Source organism: Diabrotica virgifera, chromosome 3 (genome assembly GCF_917563875.1).
Source record: "Diabrotica virgifera virgifera chromosome 3, PGI_DIABVI_V3a".
In the NCBI taxonomy this organism is placed as follows: domain Eukaryota; kingdom Metazoa; phylum Arthropoda; class Insecta; order Coleoptera; family Chrysomelidae; genus Diabrotica; species Diabrotica virgifera.
In genome coordinates this window covers 98,272,673-98,295,730 of record NC_065445.1, presented here as the reverse complement: position 1 = coordinate 98,295,730, position 23,058 = coordinate 98,272,673, and the positions used below count along the sequence as shown (strand labels likewise).

General features: G+C 34.4%; 1 protein-coding gene across 1 annotated transcript in view; it reads right to left on the bottom strand.

Annotated features, from left to right (window-relative positions):
• Window positions 1–781: 781 nt before the first annotated feature.
• The window catches only part of LOC126881990 (macro domain-containing protein CT2219-like), a 40,088-nt gene continuing 17,811 nt past the window's right edge, over window positions 782–23,058 (bottom strand). Inside the window, exons 2-3 of the mRNA XM_050646755.1 lie at window positions 9,773–9,941; window positions 782–5,942 (exon numbers count right to left, since the gene is read on the bottom strand). Of these exons, the coding sequence (XP_050502712.1) occupies window positions 5,647–5,942; window positions 9,773–9,941 (465 nt within the window). The 3' untranslated portion in view covers window positions 782–5,646. The remainder of the gene's footprint in view (window positions 5,943–9,772; window positions 9,942–23,058) is intronic.

Below are 23,058 nucleotides of genomic sequence, written 5' to 3'. Positions count from 1 at the left end.
CTTTTTATGGGGTTTTAGAACAAGCCAACTATTTATCAAGTATGACAGAACTATTTATCAAGTATGACAGTTCACAAGATAAATTCTCTGTTGAACGCTTAACATTGTCGAAGAAAATGACAATTCGCAAATTATTTATAGGAATTGACAGTTACTAAGCTACATTGTAGCTTAGCAACACTAGATTATTGTTACAATTTCGAACTTAGTGCAAAAATTTATAGGGATTTACATAAAATTGGCTACAAACTTAAGTAGGTTTAGAAAAACTTGAATTTTATTTCGTTTTATGGGGTTTTAAAACAAGCAAAACTTTTTATCAAGAATGACATTTGTCGCTAAAATTGAAAATAAAAAAGTTTTTCCTCTCGGGCACCTCATCCGTGGACACACTGTATTAAGGTTCAGTGATCTGGAGTATATCCCGCATACTGAGCCCTTTTCCATTTTGGAGCCATCGGTGTAGATGCATTTGCCACGCTTGACTCCCTATGTTGTCTTGTTTCGATTTTGTAGGGTTTGTCGAAGACAAACGTAGGTTTAATTAAGTCGCCTCCATGGCCTGCATGTAACAGGGGTAGTGCATCCAGCTCACACCGCCAGAAACGACATCTCAATTTTCCCATTCCTACATCTAGGTTTCCGGTAAACATTATTTTTTCATATTTTGGTGATGTTCTGGGTATTTGAACACCGAACTCGATAATGAAATCTAAATTACATCTCAGCATCCTAACATGTAAAGGGCTAGACCTAATAATCGTAACATTAAAAACAAACGGATCAGAAATACTTTTATTTTAAAAATACAAATTTCGTCAAATTCTTAACATATAGTAACTACTTCACTAACCAGTTATTCGACAATTATTAGAGATAACTAAAAAAGAATACATGTCATAAAAACAAGTTTTATTGTCTTGTAATAATAAAATTTTAAAACAGTAGATACAATAATTAATACGAGATAAAAATATTCTACTCAGATTCACTTGTAGATTTCAGCGTTGGCTCTTATGAATAATGTTAATTAAATAGAAGAAAACGCTGCGCTGTTGTGAGTTCGTCGTCGGCCTTACCGTGGCAGAGCCTGCTTCAGATGCGCGTAAAACGATACGCGATGAGAATATCAATTATTATCAGGAGCCAATTGAGAACACTTAAAAAAAAATGAAAAAAAAAGAAAGAAAGCAGTAATGATGGAGCGTTCTGACATAATAAATTGGAGGCATACATTTCTCAGAAAAATACAGAATTATCGATTGCGAGGATACAATATTTTCTATTTGGATGACGGGTAAATATCGTATATTTAGGTATTTTTAAATATACCTTTTACAAGATAAGGTTTTTATTTTTTGTGATTTATGGTATACAGCCAGTACAGGAATTTTTCCTTGTGATATTTTTATCGGATATACAGTAACTAAAGTATGGACGGATTCAACCATAATCAGTTATAAGGATGCATTTTTAGAAGGCTTGACTAGTGGTCTAAAAGATCCAAAACAAAGAGGTCGGAGATTTGTCTTGTTAGATGTTGGATCTGTTAGAGGTTTTGTACAAAATTCAGTATGTGTATTTTTTGCAAAAAAATATTCAGGCGACTACCATGACGAAATGAACAGTCGTTCGAAGATTGGTTTGAAAATAAACTAATCGCAAACCTCCAGAAGGTAGAGAAAAATGTGGTAATAATGGATAATGCTGCATATCATTAATACAAATAAAATTTCCCAAGAAGCTTCTGGAACAAAGATCAAATCCAAGAATGGTTACGAGAAAAGAATATACTTTTGAAGATTATTTAGAGTCAGAACTATTGGATGTAGCAAAAAGTTACGCAAATATACACGACAAGTATAACATCGAAAATTTGGTCGAGAAATACTTGGTATAGAAGTATTACGATTGCCTCGCTATCACTGTGAACTCAATCCCATAGAGATGATTTGGTGTCAAGTTAAACATTACGTTGCTGCCCGAAACACTGACTTTAAAAAAGATCGTGTGCAATAACTCATACATGAAGCGTTTGCCAATGTCTCTGCTGAACAGTGGCAAAATTATATACAGCATGTCATCAGAGTTGAAAAATAAATGTGGATAGCTGACAACTTACAAGAAGATATCCTAGCGGTGATTACAACAGCCAAAACCGGCAGTTCCAGTCAGGACGATTTTTCCGAAATCGGGTAGAGACAATTTCGACTTGACACTGTTATTGTTTTGAATTGTAAGTCTTACCGTTATTTCATCAATTCAAGTTGAGATATCTTTTAGGTATATGAATTACTAATTTAAATTTGTAGCCACTGCACAGCAACATATTTTTGCTGACGGAATAGTTAAAATCGCTGACAGTTTCCCTACTAGCCTCCGACTCGTTGTTACACCCTGTATAATTTAGTAAAAAAATCAAGGAAAATGTTTTAGTAAATTTCGTGTGATTTTTAAAAGTCTTGAAGTTGTAAATGTTACATTTACTTCTAATATGATTGCGTGGTTTAATGTTATCGGTTATCGTATGTAAGGGCCAAAGAGGTCCTGTCTAGCTTTTAAACGGCAACCTCGCTTGTCATAAGGTGTGCACTGAAATTTACTCGTGAATCTGAGTATAGAACTATATGCTTCTGTTAACTTTTGCCAGTAGGCTATTATTAATTTGTTTGTATAAAATACAAAGGACCTCAAAATGACGGTCTGACTTTACAGTACCTTATGATTATTTTTGTTTCTAATTTATTACATAATTTGTTTTGTTTTCTTTACCATCAAACTGAGGATAAAAACATTACTCAAATTACCACATTAGATCAACAGCACAAGAAATGTTAGCAAGAGGTGAAAAAGACTGTTTAATAAATTACACAAATGAGAATATAGGTACTACAGATAATGGAAAAATTAGTGGAAGTTGATGTATATAAAAGAAAAGAGTTATTTAAGTTCTTCTGTACCAATATACATCCAATTTATCATGAATGCTACTAAATGGTTTTCAAAAATAACTTGAAAAGATAAAACTAATGTTTTGTCTTTTCGAATGACATCGTCATAGTGTGCTTTTAAAATTTACAACTAAATCTTACATTTGTAAAAATCTTACAACTTTAAAAAATTGTAAGAAAGTTAATTTTCTTTAATAATTTAATATGGCCTCTTATCTTTCGATACACAGCCAAATCAAATACTTAACTAAAAATCTAAAGATAGTCTTTTGATATAAGAGATTATCAAATTATTATAGCCGCATTGTACATTTAATTTTTTATGTACAACTTCTTTATAATTGATCTGTAAAATGTATTTACGTGTTTGTTTCTATTACCTGGAGTTGTCTCCTATTATTATATTATAAATAGATTTGCAACAATGCTGACCTTGTAATATGTAACTCAGATGTCATTGCGCATCAGTGTCATGAACTAAAACCATAGACATCATAAGAATAGACATTGTGAGCAAAATAGTGAAACGCAGAGCACTCTGTCGTTGATCTATCTATCACTGTTATCTATCAAAGATAACTAACGAGCTTTGTTCGTGGAGACGAACAAAGTCGTCCCCTGACTAGTTTTAGACAAGTTTAGGTTAGTTATTAGTTTACAGTTTACAATTCTCCGCGAACGATTTTCGGACAATTCTTATTGTTTCTAGCCGCAAACTAGACAAAATACAACTCAAAAGACAACATTTCTAACCTTAACAAACATTATCTGATGGTTTACATTTAAGATAATGTTTTATATAAGTTTTAATATTGGATGTTATAACGTTTCTATTATATTATAATATAAAAGAAAAAGTATAGTTACGTATATTATCATAAAGTTTACGTTAAATGGGTAGATTAAAAATAAAACGAGATTATTGATTTATAAAATTAACCAGTTGATTAGGATTAATCAACAACAAACAAAAAACTTGACCACTTACCGTGCCTGTAAGCAAATGGACCTGTTTCTGACTGATCATGAACCAGTTAGAAACACTCCGCGAAAATCAAACTCTATGTCCCGGATTTTTAACACCGCGAACGCTTGACAACGGAACTGCGCATCCGAATCAGTCAGGAATCACTCAGGGATTGTCTTCGCGAACAAAACTATGAATATCGTCGTTTCACCTCTATTCTCAGAGTGGCCCATACCCTACTTAATCTATTCTTATTATGTCTATGAGTACAATTCACTGATTGCCTGTGAGTTTCGACGGTTGCGCTCTCTCGCGGTCTGATAAAATTGGTGGATGTGAAATATATAAAACGAGAAAAATAGATATTTATCTAGAAAAACACAAATTACGAACTGAAATATTATTGTAATCTGATTACTGAACGAATACACAGAATTAATAGTAAAAGTAATTATATTTTTTTATTTTATTCATTATAATTTTAATATTTACTATAAACATTCGTTCGACTGGATGACTGTTTAAGCAAGAGGCCATTGAGAAAAAGAAGAAGATTATGTGAAATTTAGAGGTTACCTGTTTTTACTGGCTGTGAGTTTCGTCGGTAGCGCTCTCTCGCGGTGTGAAACTTGTACTTTTCTGATAAAATTGTTCAAATTCAATGCACAAAACTGCCACTAACAGCGCTGGCGAAAACTGTCAAATCCCCTCTACTCATCGGCTCACAGCAAATAAGTTTGTGTGTTTGTTACACTGCAACGACTTCATCGAGGAAAACAAAACTTTAAATAAACCTCGATAACTGCATCAGGAAAATGGCATGTACCAATGAAGTTCCCAAAAAGTTTATTTAGAAGAAAAAGTGAACAAAAAAATTAAACACGAAGTGAAAATGAAACTTTTATAGTGTAAACAACTATAGGACATTTTCTCAGATCCAGGATTCCTTTAGACATTCAAGTACACATTCATGTATGACTTAGACAGTAACTGTTACAAAATTCATCTTTGACAACCAGGCAATGGTTTTCATTGACACAAGTTGACGAAAAATGAAATATCCGACAGACAAATTCTTACTAAGCGACAACTGAGCGAGTTATTATTAGATCATTAACGGAAGAGTGAAAGAATGACAGAAATATATTGAAAAAAATAGAAAAAGTATACTAAAAGTATCTTTTAATTAACCGTTTAGGACTGTTGCTGAATATCTTTCACGTAGTACACACCTTTCGCTGTTTTTAGTGGATGTATGGGCTATTAAATAATAATGTACTGTAAAAAGCACGTTTTGACGACGGACGGTGACCAAGTGGAGTAGTTCATGTTTAAATGCTCAAAGATATCCACTCATTGTTTTTATGAAAATGAAATAGATAATCAACGTGGACGCTGGAGCAGCGTCGCTGGTAGTAATGTATTCAAATGAAAAAATATATATGGGAAAATAAAATATTGTTCATAAATTATAATTCTCATTACTTAAAAAGTAGTTAAAAAAGGTTGATTCATACTTGATCAGCCCTCCAACATTTTATAGCGTTTTAAAATCAAAATTTTCATTTTACTAAATGGCTCCAATAATTTGATTACCTAATATACAAGTACAAACATTACACATTGATATTTAAAATTATTAATATCTACAAATATATCGAAAATATAACAATAACCAGCCATAATTACAATAAGCTTACAAAAAGTCATTTACCAGTGCATCAGAAACTATTCTAATGGAAAGTAAGACTGTAACAGCTCTTCATAAATTTTCTTATCCTCATCCATAAATAGGCAGAATATCACTCTATCGATGTCTCCTTCATGGGCTTCTAAATGTTTACGGACTGTGTATGCAGCCACATGGGCGGCCGGGAGATTCGGGTAACCATAGATCCCTGTGGATATGCACGGGAAAGCAATGGTTCTTAGCTTGTTGTCGAGCATCACTTCCAAGCTATTCTTGTAACAATTTCTTAGGTAATCTGTTTTCTCTCCGCGTGGACCAACAGTGTGGATTACGTCTGAAAATCAAGTTAACTATAATTTTAATCAGTTCACTACTACTGTCGATAACGTTAATATTTTGTTAATTAATGTTGATATTTACAAGCGAACAGATGGTATCGCTATGGGTCCTGAGCTATCTCCGGTTGTGGATAACCTCTACATGATCTATTTTGAGAAGAAAGCTCGGCTAAATACGAAGTTTTAGCTAAAAATATTAAAAATATGACAAATTAATAACTCCAAACGGCCAAAATCAAAATAGAAGACCAGTTAACTGATAAAATTGCAATAGAACGAGGAGTACAACAGGGCTGTATTTTATCTCGATATCGATATCCATGTAAAACAAACACATTGTAGTTAATGGAAGAGAACAGAGCAGGTAAGTCGCGGTAGAGGTTTAGCGCGATGACATCCAGGAGGTTTACATCGATGTTTTTGAAAATAAAATGAGTTTGTTTTACATGGATGTCTACTGCGCGGCCTACAAGGGTGCTTCCCTGTGATTAGTCCGTTCGAAGCCAAGTTGTCATTACCTGCGCTATCTGAGTTGATACTTTTTATATAATCCCTTTTTTGTATTCAGTTTATTTTTGAATTTATAATTTTGAATTAAATTCAGTAAATTTTTGAAATATGCAGGAGGATCTGATTATTTACAGCTAACATTTCATCACTATCATCACTTGACTGACACAACATCGCAAAAGCACAGTCTTTTTGTCATTCAAATTTCATTAAACTACTTCACTTGATAGTGGTTCTAGCTCGACTCACAGCGCAGGTGACCTCCTTGCTATGTGCTGTCGACATCGACCGCGACTTAACTAGTAGCATCCACCGCGACCTACACCTCCACCTCGACCCACTTGTTCTGTTCTTACCCTTAGACTTTAGACGGTTGTGCGAAAGGAGTATTAATAAATGGTGAATGGTTGAATAACATTAGATATGCAGACGACTCCATAGTTTTTGCCGATAATCTGAATGATTTACAGATATTAATAAATCGTATAACAGAAGTCAGCAACAGATACGGACTAGCTCTTAATATAAATAAGACCAAATTTATGGGTTTTTTAACCCATACTAAACGCTCAACTTACAATCAACCAACAGAATATCGAAAGATTTGAGCAATATACATATCTGGGCACGAATTTAAATAGCCAATGGGACCACTCAACAGAAATTAAACAACGAATAATAAAAGCGAAAGCAGCATACGTTAGAATGAGACCCATTTTCAACAGTCGAGACATATCATTAAAAACAAAATACCGTCTGTTGAAATGCTACATATTCACAGTTCTGCTCTACGGAATGGAAGCGTGGACACTAACTGTTGCATCTATGAATCGGCTCGAAGCGTTCGAAATGTGGTGTTATAGGCGCATCTTACGTATATCCTGGGTTGACCAAATTACTAATATCTGCGCAGAATGGTGAAAGAGTGTGAAATTCTCATAACCATCAAAACAAAAAAAAATAGAATATTTATGACATGTAATGAGAAATCAATAACGTTACGGCCTTCTCCAACTGATTCTTCAAGAGAAGGTAAATGGTAAAAGGGGACCGGGAAGAAGACGCATTTCCTGGCTTCAAAATTTACGAAAGTGGTATAACACGATTACCACTGAACTGTTCCGCACTGCGGTAAACAAAGTCAAGATAGCCATGATGATCGCCAACATCCGGAACGGATAGGCACTTTAAGAAGTAGCCAAAAATATGGTTCATACACGGAGACAACATACTGACAATCTGGCCACACAGAAAAAAGTCCTCAAATTTCAACAACACTTTATTTCTATCCACAAGAGAATCCAGTTCACACTTAGATAGGTATCGAACAACAAATTCCCTTTTCTTGGCATCATGATCACCAAATGTAAGGATGGCCCTCTGGGATATACTATTTAAGGCAAATCAACCTACAAACACAGGTATTTAAATGCTCTCGCTCTCCCTTTCCATCAACCAGCGCAAATAGGAGTTGTCAGCAGTCTCCTTAAAATATTTAGAACTAAGGAAATACTCCAACAGTATCCAACAAAAGAGAACAACATCGACAACAAAAAAAGCTTACAGAAATTCAAAAGTCAAAAACTTTCCTACCATACATCTGGAAAAACACAAGTATAACCGTCCGACTGTTAAGTAAATACAACATAACTGATATATACCACAGCATATAATGGGATTAATATTAAAAATTGCAAAAGACATGTTTTCATTATAAAATACGGGAATGTGCAGATATACTCGGAACTTGTGACCAAAAATATATAAGGACAAACATATCGACGAAACAACTAGAAGAACTTAGCTCTATTCGTCAGCCTTATTCTTATATAAACATACCACGGGACACCAAATAGACCTTAGCTCTTGTAAACGTATCACAGCCACTCCATAACACAAATAGGAACAATAAGCGAAATCATAGAAATAGAAAAACAAAGAAGCCTCAACAATAGACACGATGTCTCAAACTTACACCCAACGTGAACATCGCTAGTCTAAAAACCTCACCCTAACTTAAGAAGATCAGAGTACAAAGAAAAGGGATGAACGAACTAATAAAATCGAAACACATTCAGAAGGATACATGGACAGACTACTTTTGATCCCTATTTGTTAAAGGTGACGATAATGAACCACCAACGCCAGAAATGACGACAAACCAAGAAATAAACATTAAGGAGGAGAGGTAAAGAAATCATTAAAGGAATTAAAAAATAAAAAATTACCAGGAGAGGACAAAATACCGAATGAAATCCTAAGCTACGTAGGACCAGATCTGACCAAACGACGATTAAAACTAATAAAATTATTAATTTGGTCAATTATTTCATATGTGATGCTCTCTTCATTCCTAACGCTTGAATAAACTATTTTTTACTTGGAATGTCTAATTTTTATTTTACAATTGCTTTCAAGAATATAGTTGTTCAGTTTCTTATATTAAATTAAAACCAAAAATTATTTATTTGGACCACATAAAAATATTCATAAAAATATATTGAGTGACAAATATTGGTATTAGTAATCTTCTAAAATGTATACTGCCAATGTATACCAATCAATGTATACCACCTTCTCAAATGCCTCAAAAAATATGGGCCTGCAAGTAAACTAGGAGAAAACTAAGATGATTGCATCAACATCCAACAATAGAGCCAGAAACATCGGTCACCAATTCATGGTTGGTAACTCTACCTTTGAAGTGTTGGACAAATTCACATACTTAGGCTCCCTGATCACCAAGGAGAACGTCATGACGGAAGAAATCAAGCGAAGGATAATCCTAGCAAAAAAATTATATTTTGGACTGAATAGACATAATTATGAGAAGCAGAAACTTAAGCCAAAAAACAAAAATAACCATATACAAAACCCTTATACAACCAGTGTTGACATATGGATAGGAGACATGGACCATCTCCAAGGCAGATGAAAACCTGTGAAAATGGTGTTTGAATGATGTCGTACAACTACGAGGTATACCACAGATATAAACATATATCTGGTGGTAAAGACGTAGTATCTTTTATAAGAATAGGAAGACTAAGATGAGCAGGACATCTAGCAAGATCACAGCAGAACAACCCTCCTAGAAGAACCCTTATGTCACAACCTGTGGGAACTAGAAATAGGGGAGGCCAAAACTCAGATGAAAGGATGGTATAGATGATGATGGGAGAAAAATAGGCACAGCAAACTGGCAACGATTGGCAATGGATAGGACTGACGGGCGTAATAGACTTGTGAAGGCCGAGGCTCTTTCATAGGGCTGTAGCACCATTGATGATGATGAATATTCTAAAAAGATACTTACATTTTGCCGGTAATTTATATCCGCCGGTAATTTTGGCTTCCCCTGTTTGGCATCCTCCTAATGTTTTACATTCTTCCTTCAACAGAGATCCGGCAGCTCTATGAATTGCTCCATCTACTCCACCACCTCCAAGAAGAGACGAATTGGCTGCGTTCACGATAGCATCAATCTAAAAAATTATTGGTCATATTATAGTATATAGTATTAAATATAGTAGCTCCGAAATAAAAACTTTGTATTGAAAAAACCCAAAGAAGTAGTGATGGGCATTATAAGATGCTGTCTCTAATTAGCATCTCTAGCCTCTCCTACTCAATTCCTATCTTCACCTCCACGAAGTGTGGTCGTGACCACACGGGTGAACCCCGGAAACCTGAGCAACCTTGTTGGAGATTGGGTAACCAACCCCAATAGAAGGCAGGGTCAGGGCAGACGAAGAAGGGAGACATGGTCATCCGAAAAGGGGGTTTTGCTACGGACCAACGATCCATACATTATGTAAAACCAAATCCTCCGAAACGAAATTATTTTCTCGGAATAGGACAGATTATCGAGACAAACATAGAAGGCAACAGTAAACGCGGCAAAGACTCACATAGAGTTGTAACGCCATTGATGATGATGATTGAAAAAGCCAGAAGTTCTTTTAACGGTCTTGGGAAAATTATCTGCAACTATCTTTAAGTATCAATATCTGCATAAGAATTCTTAGATGTTACGTCTTTAGTGTCCTCCTCTACAAAATAGTAAGCTGGAGTCTTACAGAAGATGCCATAAGACGATTAGAGGCATTTGAAATGTATTGCTACCGATGTACGTTAAGGGTCTCAAGTCTCAAGGTTAATACACTGCAAAACTAACATAATTATTCTCCAGAGATTAAAAAAGACAAAGAAATTATTTAACACCTTAAAGAACAGATAATTGGCTTACTTCGGCCACATTATGCGTACAAGTAAACATCGCCTTCTACAGTTGATTCTACAAGGCAAGACCGAGAGCAAGAGAGGCTCTGGACGTAGACGTATATTCTGGTTGGCCAATTTTAGGAAATGGAGTGATCTAACGTCAAATGATCTATTTCGAGCTGCTATGAATAGAATATGATAGATCAATGTAGTCGCTAACATCACTAGAAGAGTGGCAACTTTAGAAGATGATTACAATATTTTTTGTATTTTGACAACGGCATCCGATTTGGACGTAGAAACCGTTTTCGTCATCCGTTTTTTAGTAAAATTGTGGCTTATTTCCCATTAAAAATAGTTAATTATGATTACAGTATGTAAAAATGGTAAAATAGTACCTATATAAAAATACACAATAAAAAATATAATTGTAATCTTTCACATTATAAACAAGCTAAAACGTTTAAAATTCTTCTTTTCGACTACATCAACGACTACAAGTTTTTCAAAACTACACAAATTCAACTACAAATTTCACCCAATCCGTCTTCGTGAAAGCATTTCCAGTGACGTGAAATTGTTTGTAATGTGAAGGTTTAAATTCAGAATTTTTAAGGCATAAATTTTATTGATCTCATGAAAATCCAAAAAAAAAAATGGCAAAGCTCGCGCAACGTTTGTTTATTTAACAGCTTCATAGAAACCGATTTTATTTGCAGAAAAATACAAAATTGCATACGAAAGCTACACTAGTCATTTTGTAAAAATACATTTTAAGTTTTGTCGGTAGGACACTCTGATAAGAAGATATCGATTTTTTGCCGTCGAGTTAATACAAATTTTATTTAAAAAATTGCCTCGAGTGCATAACTGACACTCAAAATCGCCGATCGCTTCAGGCATTGTTTCTGATAGAACGGTTCATTCTACACAAAAAGTGCTAATAAACATTTTTGTTCAAAATTTGCTACATTTCTTGTTTGAGATATTTATTTCTACGGTGCACAGATTCTAGGTAAACCGATGTTTTCCATTTTTACCCCCCTACGAAGGAGGTTTTTAGGGGGAAGTCCGTGAGTGGGAGTAGCAAACTGTTTTGCATTTTTTATAGGTCCTTCTTCTTCTTCAGGTGCCGTGTCAGACGTTGGCTGTCATCATGTTTACGCAAGTTCCTGAAACCTCTCTCTATCGGCTGCTGCGCGAAATAATTATTCTACCGTGGAACCACACCATTATCTAATATTACGTAACCATGAAAGTTTCTTTCGACCAATCCATCTCTTTCCCTCCACTTTTCCTTGTATTATAAGGCGAAGTAGATGGTATTTAGGCTAGAGCGGAGTAATTTATATGACAAAAAAAAAGTCATCGGGTCACAATCAGTTTCTGATTCTACAATGAATTCTGTGAAAAAAAAACTTTACACCATAGGTATCTGATGAATTTCGAGGCGCCACATTTTTCATTTTAGTTTTGAGGTACATCAGAACTCGTCATTTTACGACTTCTGATGTACATTGAGGTTGATTGTGGACAAAATTTCAACTTTTTTTATTACGGAAAAGTTTATTTTAGTAGATTTTGAGACGAGGAATCCATTTTTGATATCTATTTTTACCAAAATTACTCACCAGGGGGCGCTACAATGCAATTTTTTGAACGTCAGAAGTTGTCATTTTATGACTACTGATGTTCATTGCGGTTAATTGTGGACAAGTTTTAAACTTTGTTTACGGAAAAGAGAATTTTAGTATTTCTTGAGACGAGAAATTTAAATTTAATATGTTTTTCTACCAAAAACACTCACTAGGGGGCGCTACAATACAATTATATGAATATTATAAATTGTCATTTTATGACTTCTGATCTACATTGCAGTTGATTGTGGACAAACTTTAGACTTTTTTTACGGAAAAGTGTATTTTAGTAGCTTTTGAGACGAGGAATCCATTTTTGATATCTATTTGCACCAAAACCACCCACCAGGGGGCGATACATTGCAATTTATAATTATCAGAAGTTGTCATTTTATGACTTCTGATGTACATGGCGTTTGATTGTAGACAAATTTTAAACATTTTTACGCAAAAGTGTATTTTAGTAGTTTTTGAGACGAGCAATCCATTTTGATATGTATTTCTACCAAAAACACTCACCAGGGGGCGTTACAATGCAATTTTATGAGCATCAGAAGTTGTCATTTTATGACTACTGATGTAGATTGCGGGTGATTTTGTACAAATTTTAAACATTTTTTTACAAAAAAGTGTATTTTAGTAGTTTTTGAGACGATTAATCCATTTTTGATATGTATTTCTACCAAAAACGCTCACCAGGGGGCGCTACAATGCAATTTTATGAACATCAGAAGTTGTCATTTTCTGACTACTGATGTAGATTGCGGGTGATTGTGTACAAATTTTAAACATTTTCTTACGAAAAAGTGTATTTTAGTAGTTTTGAGACGAGGAATTCATTTTTTTATCTATTTGTACCAAAAATACTCACCAGGGGGAGCTACAGCGCAATTTGCGTCATTTTGTGAGTAAAACAATGTTAATATTATTATTTTTTCTTTTATTTTTATTTAGTAGATATTAATTCTCTGTTATTAAAAATATCTAACATTAACTTGATAATTATAAAATTTAAAAAAATTAATAATTCTGTTAATGAAATTAATTAAAATATAATAATTAACTAGACCTTAAGCAATTACTTTTATATTAGGTAGGGGAGCCCAAGCGGGAATTTCTGCAAATACTCGAGCACATCAGAATATCACATTGGGAGAAACATTGTACCCTGTAAATGTACCCCTACCATATATGGACTCTAACTACAGGGGATTTCGTTAAGGGGGGTCCGAAAGAATTTATCCTTAGAAAATCTCGAAATCATCAGATTAAGATAAGGTAAGTTAAGTACACGCAGTATATTTAAAAAAATCTTGCGATTTGAGCGGATACGTAAGGAAATGGATGAGTCACAAAGTTTTACAACTTTGATCGTCGAAAATGAACGTCAGATCGAAAAACTGAAAACTACGTGTTCAATATGTTTCACAAATCTATCAAATGATACCAAACACGACACCTCACGGACAGAGGTGGAGCGTAACTTTAAAATTTTAAATAGGAACCCCGCGATAATTCGCGAAATGAATATGAGATCAAAAAACTAAAGAATACGTGTTCAATATTTTTTAAAATCTATCAAATGACATCAAACACGACCACCCACGGTAGTGCGGTGGGGGGTTACTTTAAAACCTTAAAATAGGATTCCCCATTTTTTTATTGCCGATTTGAATTTCTTAGCTAAAAATAAATAACTTTTATTCGAGACATTTTTTCGAATTATGGATAGATGGCACTGTAATCGGAAAAAATGATTTTTGGAATTTAAACTAAAAAATGGAAAGTCTCCAGTAAAATGGAAAACTTGACTTAAGTTTTTTTGGTTTTCGGACTTAATTTTCACAATCCAATAGGTCTCCATAACGCTCGAGTAACTGCAAATTTAGCACACCTGCCTCCCCTACTAATACGAACGTATTATATACTACAAATACATACAGTTCATTCCAAACCCTTCTTTCAGTGCGTCACCGATAAAATGTCGAAATATGACAATTATTGTAACTAACCTAGAATGAAAATTGTAATTTCACCTCATGACATTGTGAAAGTATGTAACTATTCTTTAATGAATATATAATTTTCTGACTTCTATCTATAATAATCACGATCGAGAGAATTCGACAAACTATGATGCACAGAAAGAAGGGGTTTAGTATTAGCTTTAGTTCAATTAACCAATTCAAATTTTAATTTGACTGTCAAATAAGCGTCAGATCGTTTATGTACCGATCTGAAAATTAGTGTCGATTTTTGCTATTATTACCTTAAATACTAGTTTATAATACTATTTACTTATCAGATAGTAAGTATTAACTGTTGTGTAAAGTGTTAATCATCAAGAGAAAACTGTAACCACGATCCGTAATAGATGTTTACCTAATAATATTCTATGTTATAGTGTTACAGTGATGTTTTTGCCGTGGCTGGCTACATTCAATGGCACAAAAACATTAACGCTACAAATTAATCCAGTACTTTTGACTATATAAGTAACAGATAACAACAACATGTCTGAACTCAACTCTACCAGTAATATTTCTAGTTCACATGCAACTGTTACTATGTCAAAGCCGAAACCTAAATACCTATCCAAAAAAGAGCAAACCATAGGTACTAATCAATGCAGAACCAAATTTACTACTACTCGAATATGTCAAGTACATAGGTAACATTGTTAGTCCCACAAACATTTGCTTAGCCTCAAGAATCTCCAATAACAGAATATGCATCTACCTAATAAACTCTGAACTGGCGGAACAAATTATAACTGAATATCCTACGATTACAAAACTACCGTTGAAGTACTAGTAAGAAGACTAGTAACCCACGCTAAAAGACTTATAATTTTCAACGTTTGCCCATCAATATTTCACGAGATTACATAGAAACATCTCTAAAGGTTTACAACTTGCTTCACCAATATCATATCTAAAAGCCGTAATCCCCGGTGATGTGTTTGTGAGATTTTTATGATTTGGACGCGGAAATTGATAAAAACTTCAACCAATTTTAATATTACTTGTAGCGGTTTGCGATGTAACAAATATTGTCTAAAATCGTTTTAAACAATTATTATGTATAATTATAAGTTATAAAAATAGGCGAAGGAGATTTAAGAGCCCGCAGTCATATAACTTCAAGACAAAAAAGGTATAAAATTCTTACAATTAAGATAAAGGCGGAAGTGAGCGCTCTAAAAGTATACAGGCCTGGATCGCGCGTACAAAAAAATAGTTGATTAATAGCAAGCTGAAAATTTGTTAATAGCTTAACGGTGTCTAGTCGGACAAACTTTGATCTTTGGGAACACTGGAACAAGGGAAGTTTTTGTGAAGCAGGTTAAAGTTTGGAACGTCAGACTACGAAAACGTCCCATATATTTTGTGTGGCAGAACTTCCAATTGATTTGTTATCCTTTCATTAAACACTCACACATTTGCGAAAATCAGACTTATATTTATCACCAACTGGACATTTTAATAAGTCATAAGTCCGATACGTAGAACATGTCAAAGGACAAGAATTATGCTTGGCAAAATATTGCCAAGATGATCAGCAAAATCCAAGTATACAATATTTTGGGAATGGAGGAAAATGTAAGAAACGGCATTCTAACGTTTTCTACACCAAAATTTGACCAAAACCTCGTTTTGAATCATAATAATTTGTTATAATGCCTTATAATGACATTTTTGATTCCCTCGTATTAATACCTTATATTTTTACATTGATACTTTATGATAAAATATACAAATTGAAAAAATAGAAGAAGACTGTTTGGGCTTAAATGTTTCAGCTTGAGCTTATTTTTACGTTCCTCAGAAGCTATACATTAAGTTTTAGAAAATCGAAGATCCAAAATTTTTTTGATCCAAAATTGAGTGGTTTGGTTACTCAAAAACATCTAATTTATTATATTTCAAATAAATTTAATTAAGCAAAATATTCTTTAGTAAAGTTTATAATAAACTAATTAATATTACCTATTTTTTGTAACATAAAATCAGGGCCTATTAAATAAAAACGTTGAACAAATAATATTAACACTGTTTTATCCAAAGAAGTAGTCGTAAAATGACAAAAATTGCACTGTAGCGCCCCCTGGTGAGTACTTTTGGGACAAATGCATATCAAAAATAAATTCCTTGCCTCAAAAGCTACTAAAATACACTTTTTCGTAAAAAAAAGTTTAAATATGTCCCCAGTGAACCGCAATGTACATCACAAGTCATAAAATGACAAATTCTGATGTTCATAAAATTGCATTGTAGCGCCTCCTGGTGAGTGTTTTTGGTACAAATAGATATCAAAAATGGATTCCTCGTCCCAAAAGCTACAAAAATACACTTTTCCGTAATAAAAAAAGTTAAAATTTTGTCCATAATCAACCTCAATGTACATCAGAAGTCGTAAAATGACGAGTTCTGATGTACCTCAAAACTAAAATGAAAAATGTGGCGCCTCGAAATTCATCAGATTCCTATGGTGTAAAGTTTTTTTTTCACAGAATTCATTGTAGAATCAGAAACTGATTGTGACCCGATGACAAAAAAAATTACTCCGCTCTAATTTAGGCCCTCTAATTTTATGGCCGAAGTATTCTGTTTTACTCCTCTTTATGATGTTTATGAGCAGACGTTCTGAATTCATCATTTGGAGAACATTTTCATTGGAAGTGTGCGAAACCCACGATATCTTTAGGATTCGTCGATAGCACCACAATTCGAATGCTTCTAATTTATTTAGCTTGTGGTTTTTAACGTCCATGTCTCACAACCATACAATAATATTATTTATTTATTTATTTTGCTTAACAGGCCATGTAGGCCTTGGGCGTGAAAAACACAATTACATTTTTTTACTATACATATCTACAATATACAATATTAATTTGTCCATTAAAAAATACATCATATAAATATATACATATATAGCTCTCATTTTACAATTCATGGCACATTCTTCTGTTACAATTTCTCTTGCGCTCTTCTTACCACTCCTCTCCATTCTCTTCTGTCTAATACCTTGTTTCTCCAGTTATCTATTTTTAATTCTCGTAAATCTGCTTGGACGCTGTCAAACCATCTTTTACGGGGTCTTCCTTTCCTTTTTTTCCTACTGGTTTTCTGTTCAATATCATCCTGGTCATTCATTGGTTTTCCAATCTTTGCACATGTCCCAGCCATCTTATTCTATGCGACTTTATTATTGCGGTGATTTTTGGTTCCGTATACAGCTCTTTTAACTCCTTATTTGTCCTTCTTCTCCATCCCATTTGTGTATTTATGCCTCCGTAAATTGATCGGAGAATTTTCCTCTCCCATCTTTCTAATCTTTCTTCATCTGCCTTTCTTAAAACCCATAATTCAGCCCCATATACAACCGTAGCTCTAATCACTGTCTTGTAAATTCTTTCTTTTGTTTTTCTTGAAACAAACTTAGACTTCATTAAGGATCTCAGCATTCCGTATTTCTGGTTGCCTTTTGTAATTCTGGATTCTATTTCTTTATCTTCATGTCCATTTTCCTTTACTTTCACACCAAGGCAAGTAAACTCTTCCACTCTGTCAAAACTGTATATGTAATCTTTCTCCCCTTGTATTTTTATAAACTCTTCATTGTCTTGCTGTGTATCACCCATTATCATGTATTTAGTTTTCTTTTCATTGATCTTTAGACCAAACCTATTCGCTTCTTTTTCTATCTTTTTCACAATTATTCTTTTCAATTCTTTCTTTGATTTTGCTAATATTGTTAGATCATCCGCAAAAGCAATACATTGATGTTCATTTTTAAATATGGTTTCTTCCATTTTTATGCTGCAATTCCTCATTATTACTTCAAGAACAAGATTGAACAACGTGGTTGACATCGGGTCACCCTGCCTGAGTCCTTGTTTGATTTCGAAGTCCTCTGAGATGTCTTTCCACACTACTTCGCTTTTCGTTTTTGCCAACGTCATTTCAATCAAGCTAATCAATTTTTTGGGGATTTGTAATTGTTTCAGAGCACGGTACATTTCTTTTCTATTTATACGATCATATGCCTCCTTGAAATCTACGAACAGCGCATACAGGGTCGTTTTGTACTCATAGCAATTTGCTTGTAATTCTTTTAGCGTGAAAATCTGGTCTGTTACCGAACGGTTGGATCGAAAGCCTGCCTGGTACTCTCCCACAGTATCCTCCATGTATTCGTTCAGTCTTCCACGTATGCATTGTGCTATTATCTTATACCCTGTCTCTAGGAGTGCTATTCCCCTATAATTTTCACATGTTTGTTTATCTCCTTTTTTATGTATGGGGCAGATTCTAGCCAGCATCCAGTCGTTTGGCATTTTTTCCTCTTCCCATATCTTTTTCACCAGCCAATATAGTTGCTCGTACAGTTGTTCTCCTCCTGCCTTTAACATTTCAGCTGTTATTTCTGTCGCTCCTGGACTTTTGTTGTTTTTAAGTTGGCTGATGATATTCATTACCTCTTGTTTTGTTGGCGTCCCCACTATCGTATCGTTTTCTTCCATGTTCTGTATTATGTCCATCTCGTCCTCTTCAACATTATTTAATAGCTCTTCGAAATAATTTTTCCATCTTTCTAGCACCTGCGCTGTTTCACTTATTAGTAATCCTTCTTCATTCTTAATATAGATGCTTCGGCTCTGATATCCTTTGTCCATTCTTTTAACCTCTTGGTAAAATGACCTTATTTTTTTAGTTTTAAATTTTTCTTCAATTTCCTTTAGCTTATCTTCTTTGGATATTCTCTTCTTTCTCCTACATTGTCTTTTCATTTCCCTTCTTGCGTCCCTATACACATTTCTGTTATTCTCATTTTCTTTTAATAGCATTATTTGTCTAGCTCTCCTAACTGCTTCAGCTGCTTTTTCACATTCTTCATCATACCAGTCATTTACTTTTCCGTTTCCTGTACTGTTTAGAACTGCCTCATTTGCCTTCATTACTGATGTTTTTACTTTCTCACATCTTTCTTCGATTTCCATTTCTTATGCGCATGTTGCCAGTTCTATTTCTATTTTCTCTTTATATTTATCTTTTACTTCTTCACTTTTCAATAGGGTCGAATTGTATTTTCTCTTACCTTCCGTTCTTTTCCTTTTTCCCTTCCCGGTCGCATCCCAGTTTCTCATGCATGTCACTCTTACTAGGTAGTGGTCTGAATTGCATTCTGCTCCTCTCATGCTTTTTATTTTTGATATAAAATTCATGTCCATGTTTTCTATTACTACATGATCTATTTGGTTAATTGTTTTTCCGTCGGGCGACTTCCATGTCCCTTTGTGGATTTCCTTCCGGCGAAGTTGTGTACTTCTTATTACCATATTTCTCTCCATTGCAAAACATACTGCTCGGTGCCCGTTATTATTTGTTATATCATGTTTGCTATGTTTCCCTACTATGTTCTCATATATATCTTCTTTTCCAATCTTTGAGTTGAAATCGCCCATTATTATTTTCATATCGTATTTCGGTGTTTTTTTGTATTCCTCCTCTAGTTGCTCATAGAACATGTCTTTCTCATCTTCATCCGCATCTTCTATGGCAGGGGTTCCCAAACTGGGGGGGCGCGCCCCCCCTGGGGGGCGTGAGGACATATCAGGGGGGGGGGGCGCGAAAGAAGTTGAACATTAAATTAAATTTAGTTATTTTTCTAAAATTAAAAATTAACCGCTTCAAATACCTCTTTTCGACAACACTGTGAAACGCCGCATTGATGATATGACCGAAGACATACAAATTAGATAGTTGATGCAGTAAAATAATCGCCATTTTTTGCTATTCAACTAGACGAGAGTATTGAGTACTGACATATCACAATGTTATCAGTTAATTGTTTATGTTCGGTATATTCAAAACAAAAGAATGAAAGACGAGCTACTCTTTTCTACAGAGTTGGAGACTGGAGACCACAACAAAAGCTATTAATGTTATGAAAGCAGTGTGAGAGTTTTTTGACAAACATGAACTCTCTTGGCAAAAACTGATCAGTTTATGTACAGATGGCGCACCTTCAATGCTTGGTTTTCGCTCAGGCTATTTACAATTAGTAATAGAGAAAAATGCTGATGTGATTGGGATACACTGTTTTATACATCGACAAGCCTTGGCAGCAAAAACCCTTCCAAATGAACTTATGGCTGTCTTAAAGTTGTGTATTAAAGTACTACATTAAAAAAACAGTGCGTTGAATACTCGACTGTTTAAAACTCTTTGTGAAGATTTAGAAAGTGATCATAAAACACTGTTACTTCATACAGAAGTACGATGACGACTCTCAAAAGGAAACATGTTGGCAAGATTATTTGACCTTTGAGATGAAGTAATCACCTTGGAACATCAAAAGCAAAATGAGCTAAACATGGCCTTCAAAAAACATTGTACCCAAGTAATATTGGCTTATTTGTCAGACATCTTTGACTCGTTGAACAGCCTTAACCTAAAACAGCAGGGTGGAGACTCAAATATAGTAGTTACTCATTGTGATTGAGGCTTAGTTACTCAACTTTGGAGGCGTAAAATATCAGCAAACCCCTGAAATTATTCAAATTTCTCTAAAGTAGAGCCAATCTCAGAAGAAACACGCTTCAAGGACATTTATGAAGGATCAAGTTTGAAAATCCAAATATCAAACCATTTGGAGAGCCTAATTGAAGAGTTCCAGAAATACTTCCCAAACACTTGTGACAATTTTATTTACAGAATGTCAACTGATCCATTTCATGTCAACATAGACTCCCTGCCTGAATCGCTTCAAGAAGATGCTTTGCAAATAAATCCAAATTATTTTTTGCATGATTCCTCTGCCAAATACTTTGTTATAATTGACAAACCTTCATTTTGGTTCAAATATTTCAAAGTGTATCTTAGTGTATCACGGGAAGCTCTTCATTTATATTTGCCTTTTTCAAGTAACTATTTGTGCGATTTTCAACACCCGTGGCAATTAAAACAAAGTATCGGAATAAACTTGATGTTGGTAGTGACTTGTACTGTGCACTTACTAAAATTCAGCCACCAATAAGCATACTAGTAAATAAAATGCAAGCATATCCATCGCACTAACCAACCTAATCTATTTTTCTTGTATTAATAATTTTTGTATTTAATGGAAACTGATATTGTTGTATCTTATGGCGGAATAAATAAATGTTTTGTTTTCAAGCTAATACTTATTTGTTTTTGTTTTGTTCCTATTTAGGCTCATACAATTTATTTTAAAGGGGGGGGGGCGCGAGAAGCTTTCATTTCAACAAAAGGGGGCGTGGTACAAAAAAGTTTGGGAACCCCTGTTCTATGGGAGCATGCACATTTATAATGCTTATATTTCTTCTTTCCCTTTCATTCTTAAAGAGCACAGTCTGTCAGATATAGGCTTGAAAGCTATTACCCTTGATTTCAAGTTTTCCTGTAGTATGAAACATGTTCCTCTGGTTCTGTCTTTTCCACCACTTTTAAAAAAGGTTGTGCCCTCTACATCCACTATTTCAGTTCCTAATTGTTTGGTTTCTTGTACTGCAAGCAAGTTCAATTTATATTTCTTGACTTCTCTTACTAGTTCTTTCAGATTGCCTGCACCATACGTCTCTCTCACATTCCAAGTTCTAAAGTTTATTTTTCGTATATATTTCTCATTTGCCTTAATCGTTGCCTCGGTCGTTTTACTGTTACATACCGTTTTTAGTTTTTTGAACTTTGCTGCACCTCAAAGCGGTTCACCTTGGCGTTCCACTTCCAGACTTCGTCGTTTACTGTCAGTTTCTGGAAACCAATTTTTACATTATTTCCTTCTTCTTTCTCTTTCTTTGCTCGTTTTCTTATTATTCCTTGTATTTCCCTTTCTATTTTATTCACATCCTCATTAATGTATATCTTGTTCTGGCCAACCTTTTGTAATTTGTTTTTATTTACCATTATCTTTTCTTTATCAGTTGCGTTCTTCAGTTCCACCAGACAGGTTTTATTTCCTAACTTTGTTGCCCCCTTAATATTTATTTCCACCTGCAGTGTTTTAGCGCAGAAATCCTCTATCATTTTCTTTAATATATTCTGATCGTATGTATTTATGTCCATTCCTTGTATGATTACATTGTTTCTTCTCTTTTCTTTTTCCATTTTATCCATCCTCTCCTCCATTTTGTCCATTTTTTGCTTCAGATCCTTATTTTTCTTTTTTATATGAACGTTTTCTTCCCTTAGTTCCTTAATCTCCTGTCTATATTGCTTCTGTTCCTCTTTCATTTCCTGAATGTCAGTGGTTAGTTTTGCTATAAAATAATATAGACCACACGTAACATTTTAGGACCTTCTTGCGAATCTTCATCGACAGGCTTCGGTTACATAAAACTGGTTTCCAGGTCATAAAAGCCTTACGTGATATTTCAATCCTGGTTATTATCTCTTCATCACAATCGCAATTTACATTTAACCAACTGCCAAGGTATTTAAAATGGTTTACTCGTTCTATCCCCTCTCCTTCAAGGGAAAGCACGCCTTGATCTACATTTATCTTTCCAACTGCCATCCACTTTGTCTTTGAAATATTGTCTTACTCCCTCTTGTCTGTCGTCCAGAGCCTCCCTAAAGATTTCTTCAGAGTACAGATTAAAGAGACTGGGTGACAAAACACAACCCTGTCGCACACCCCCTTTGATGGGTAGTTTTTCAGTACGACTATCTCCAACTCGGATAGATGCTACTTGATTGTAATATAAGTATTT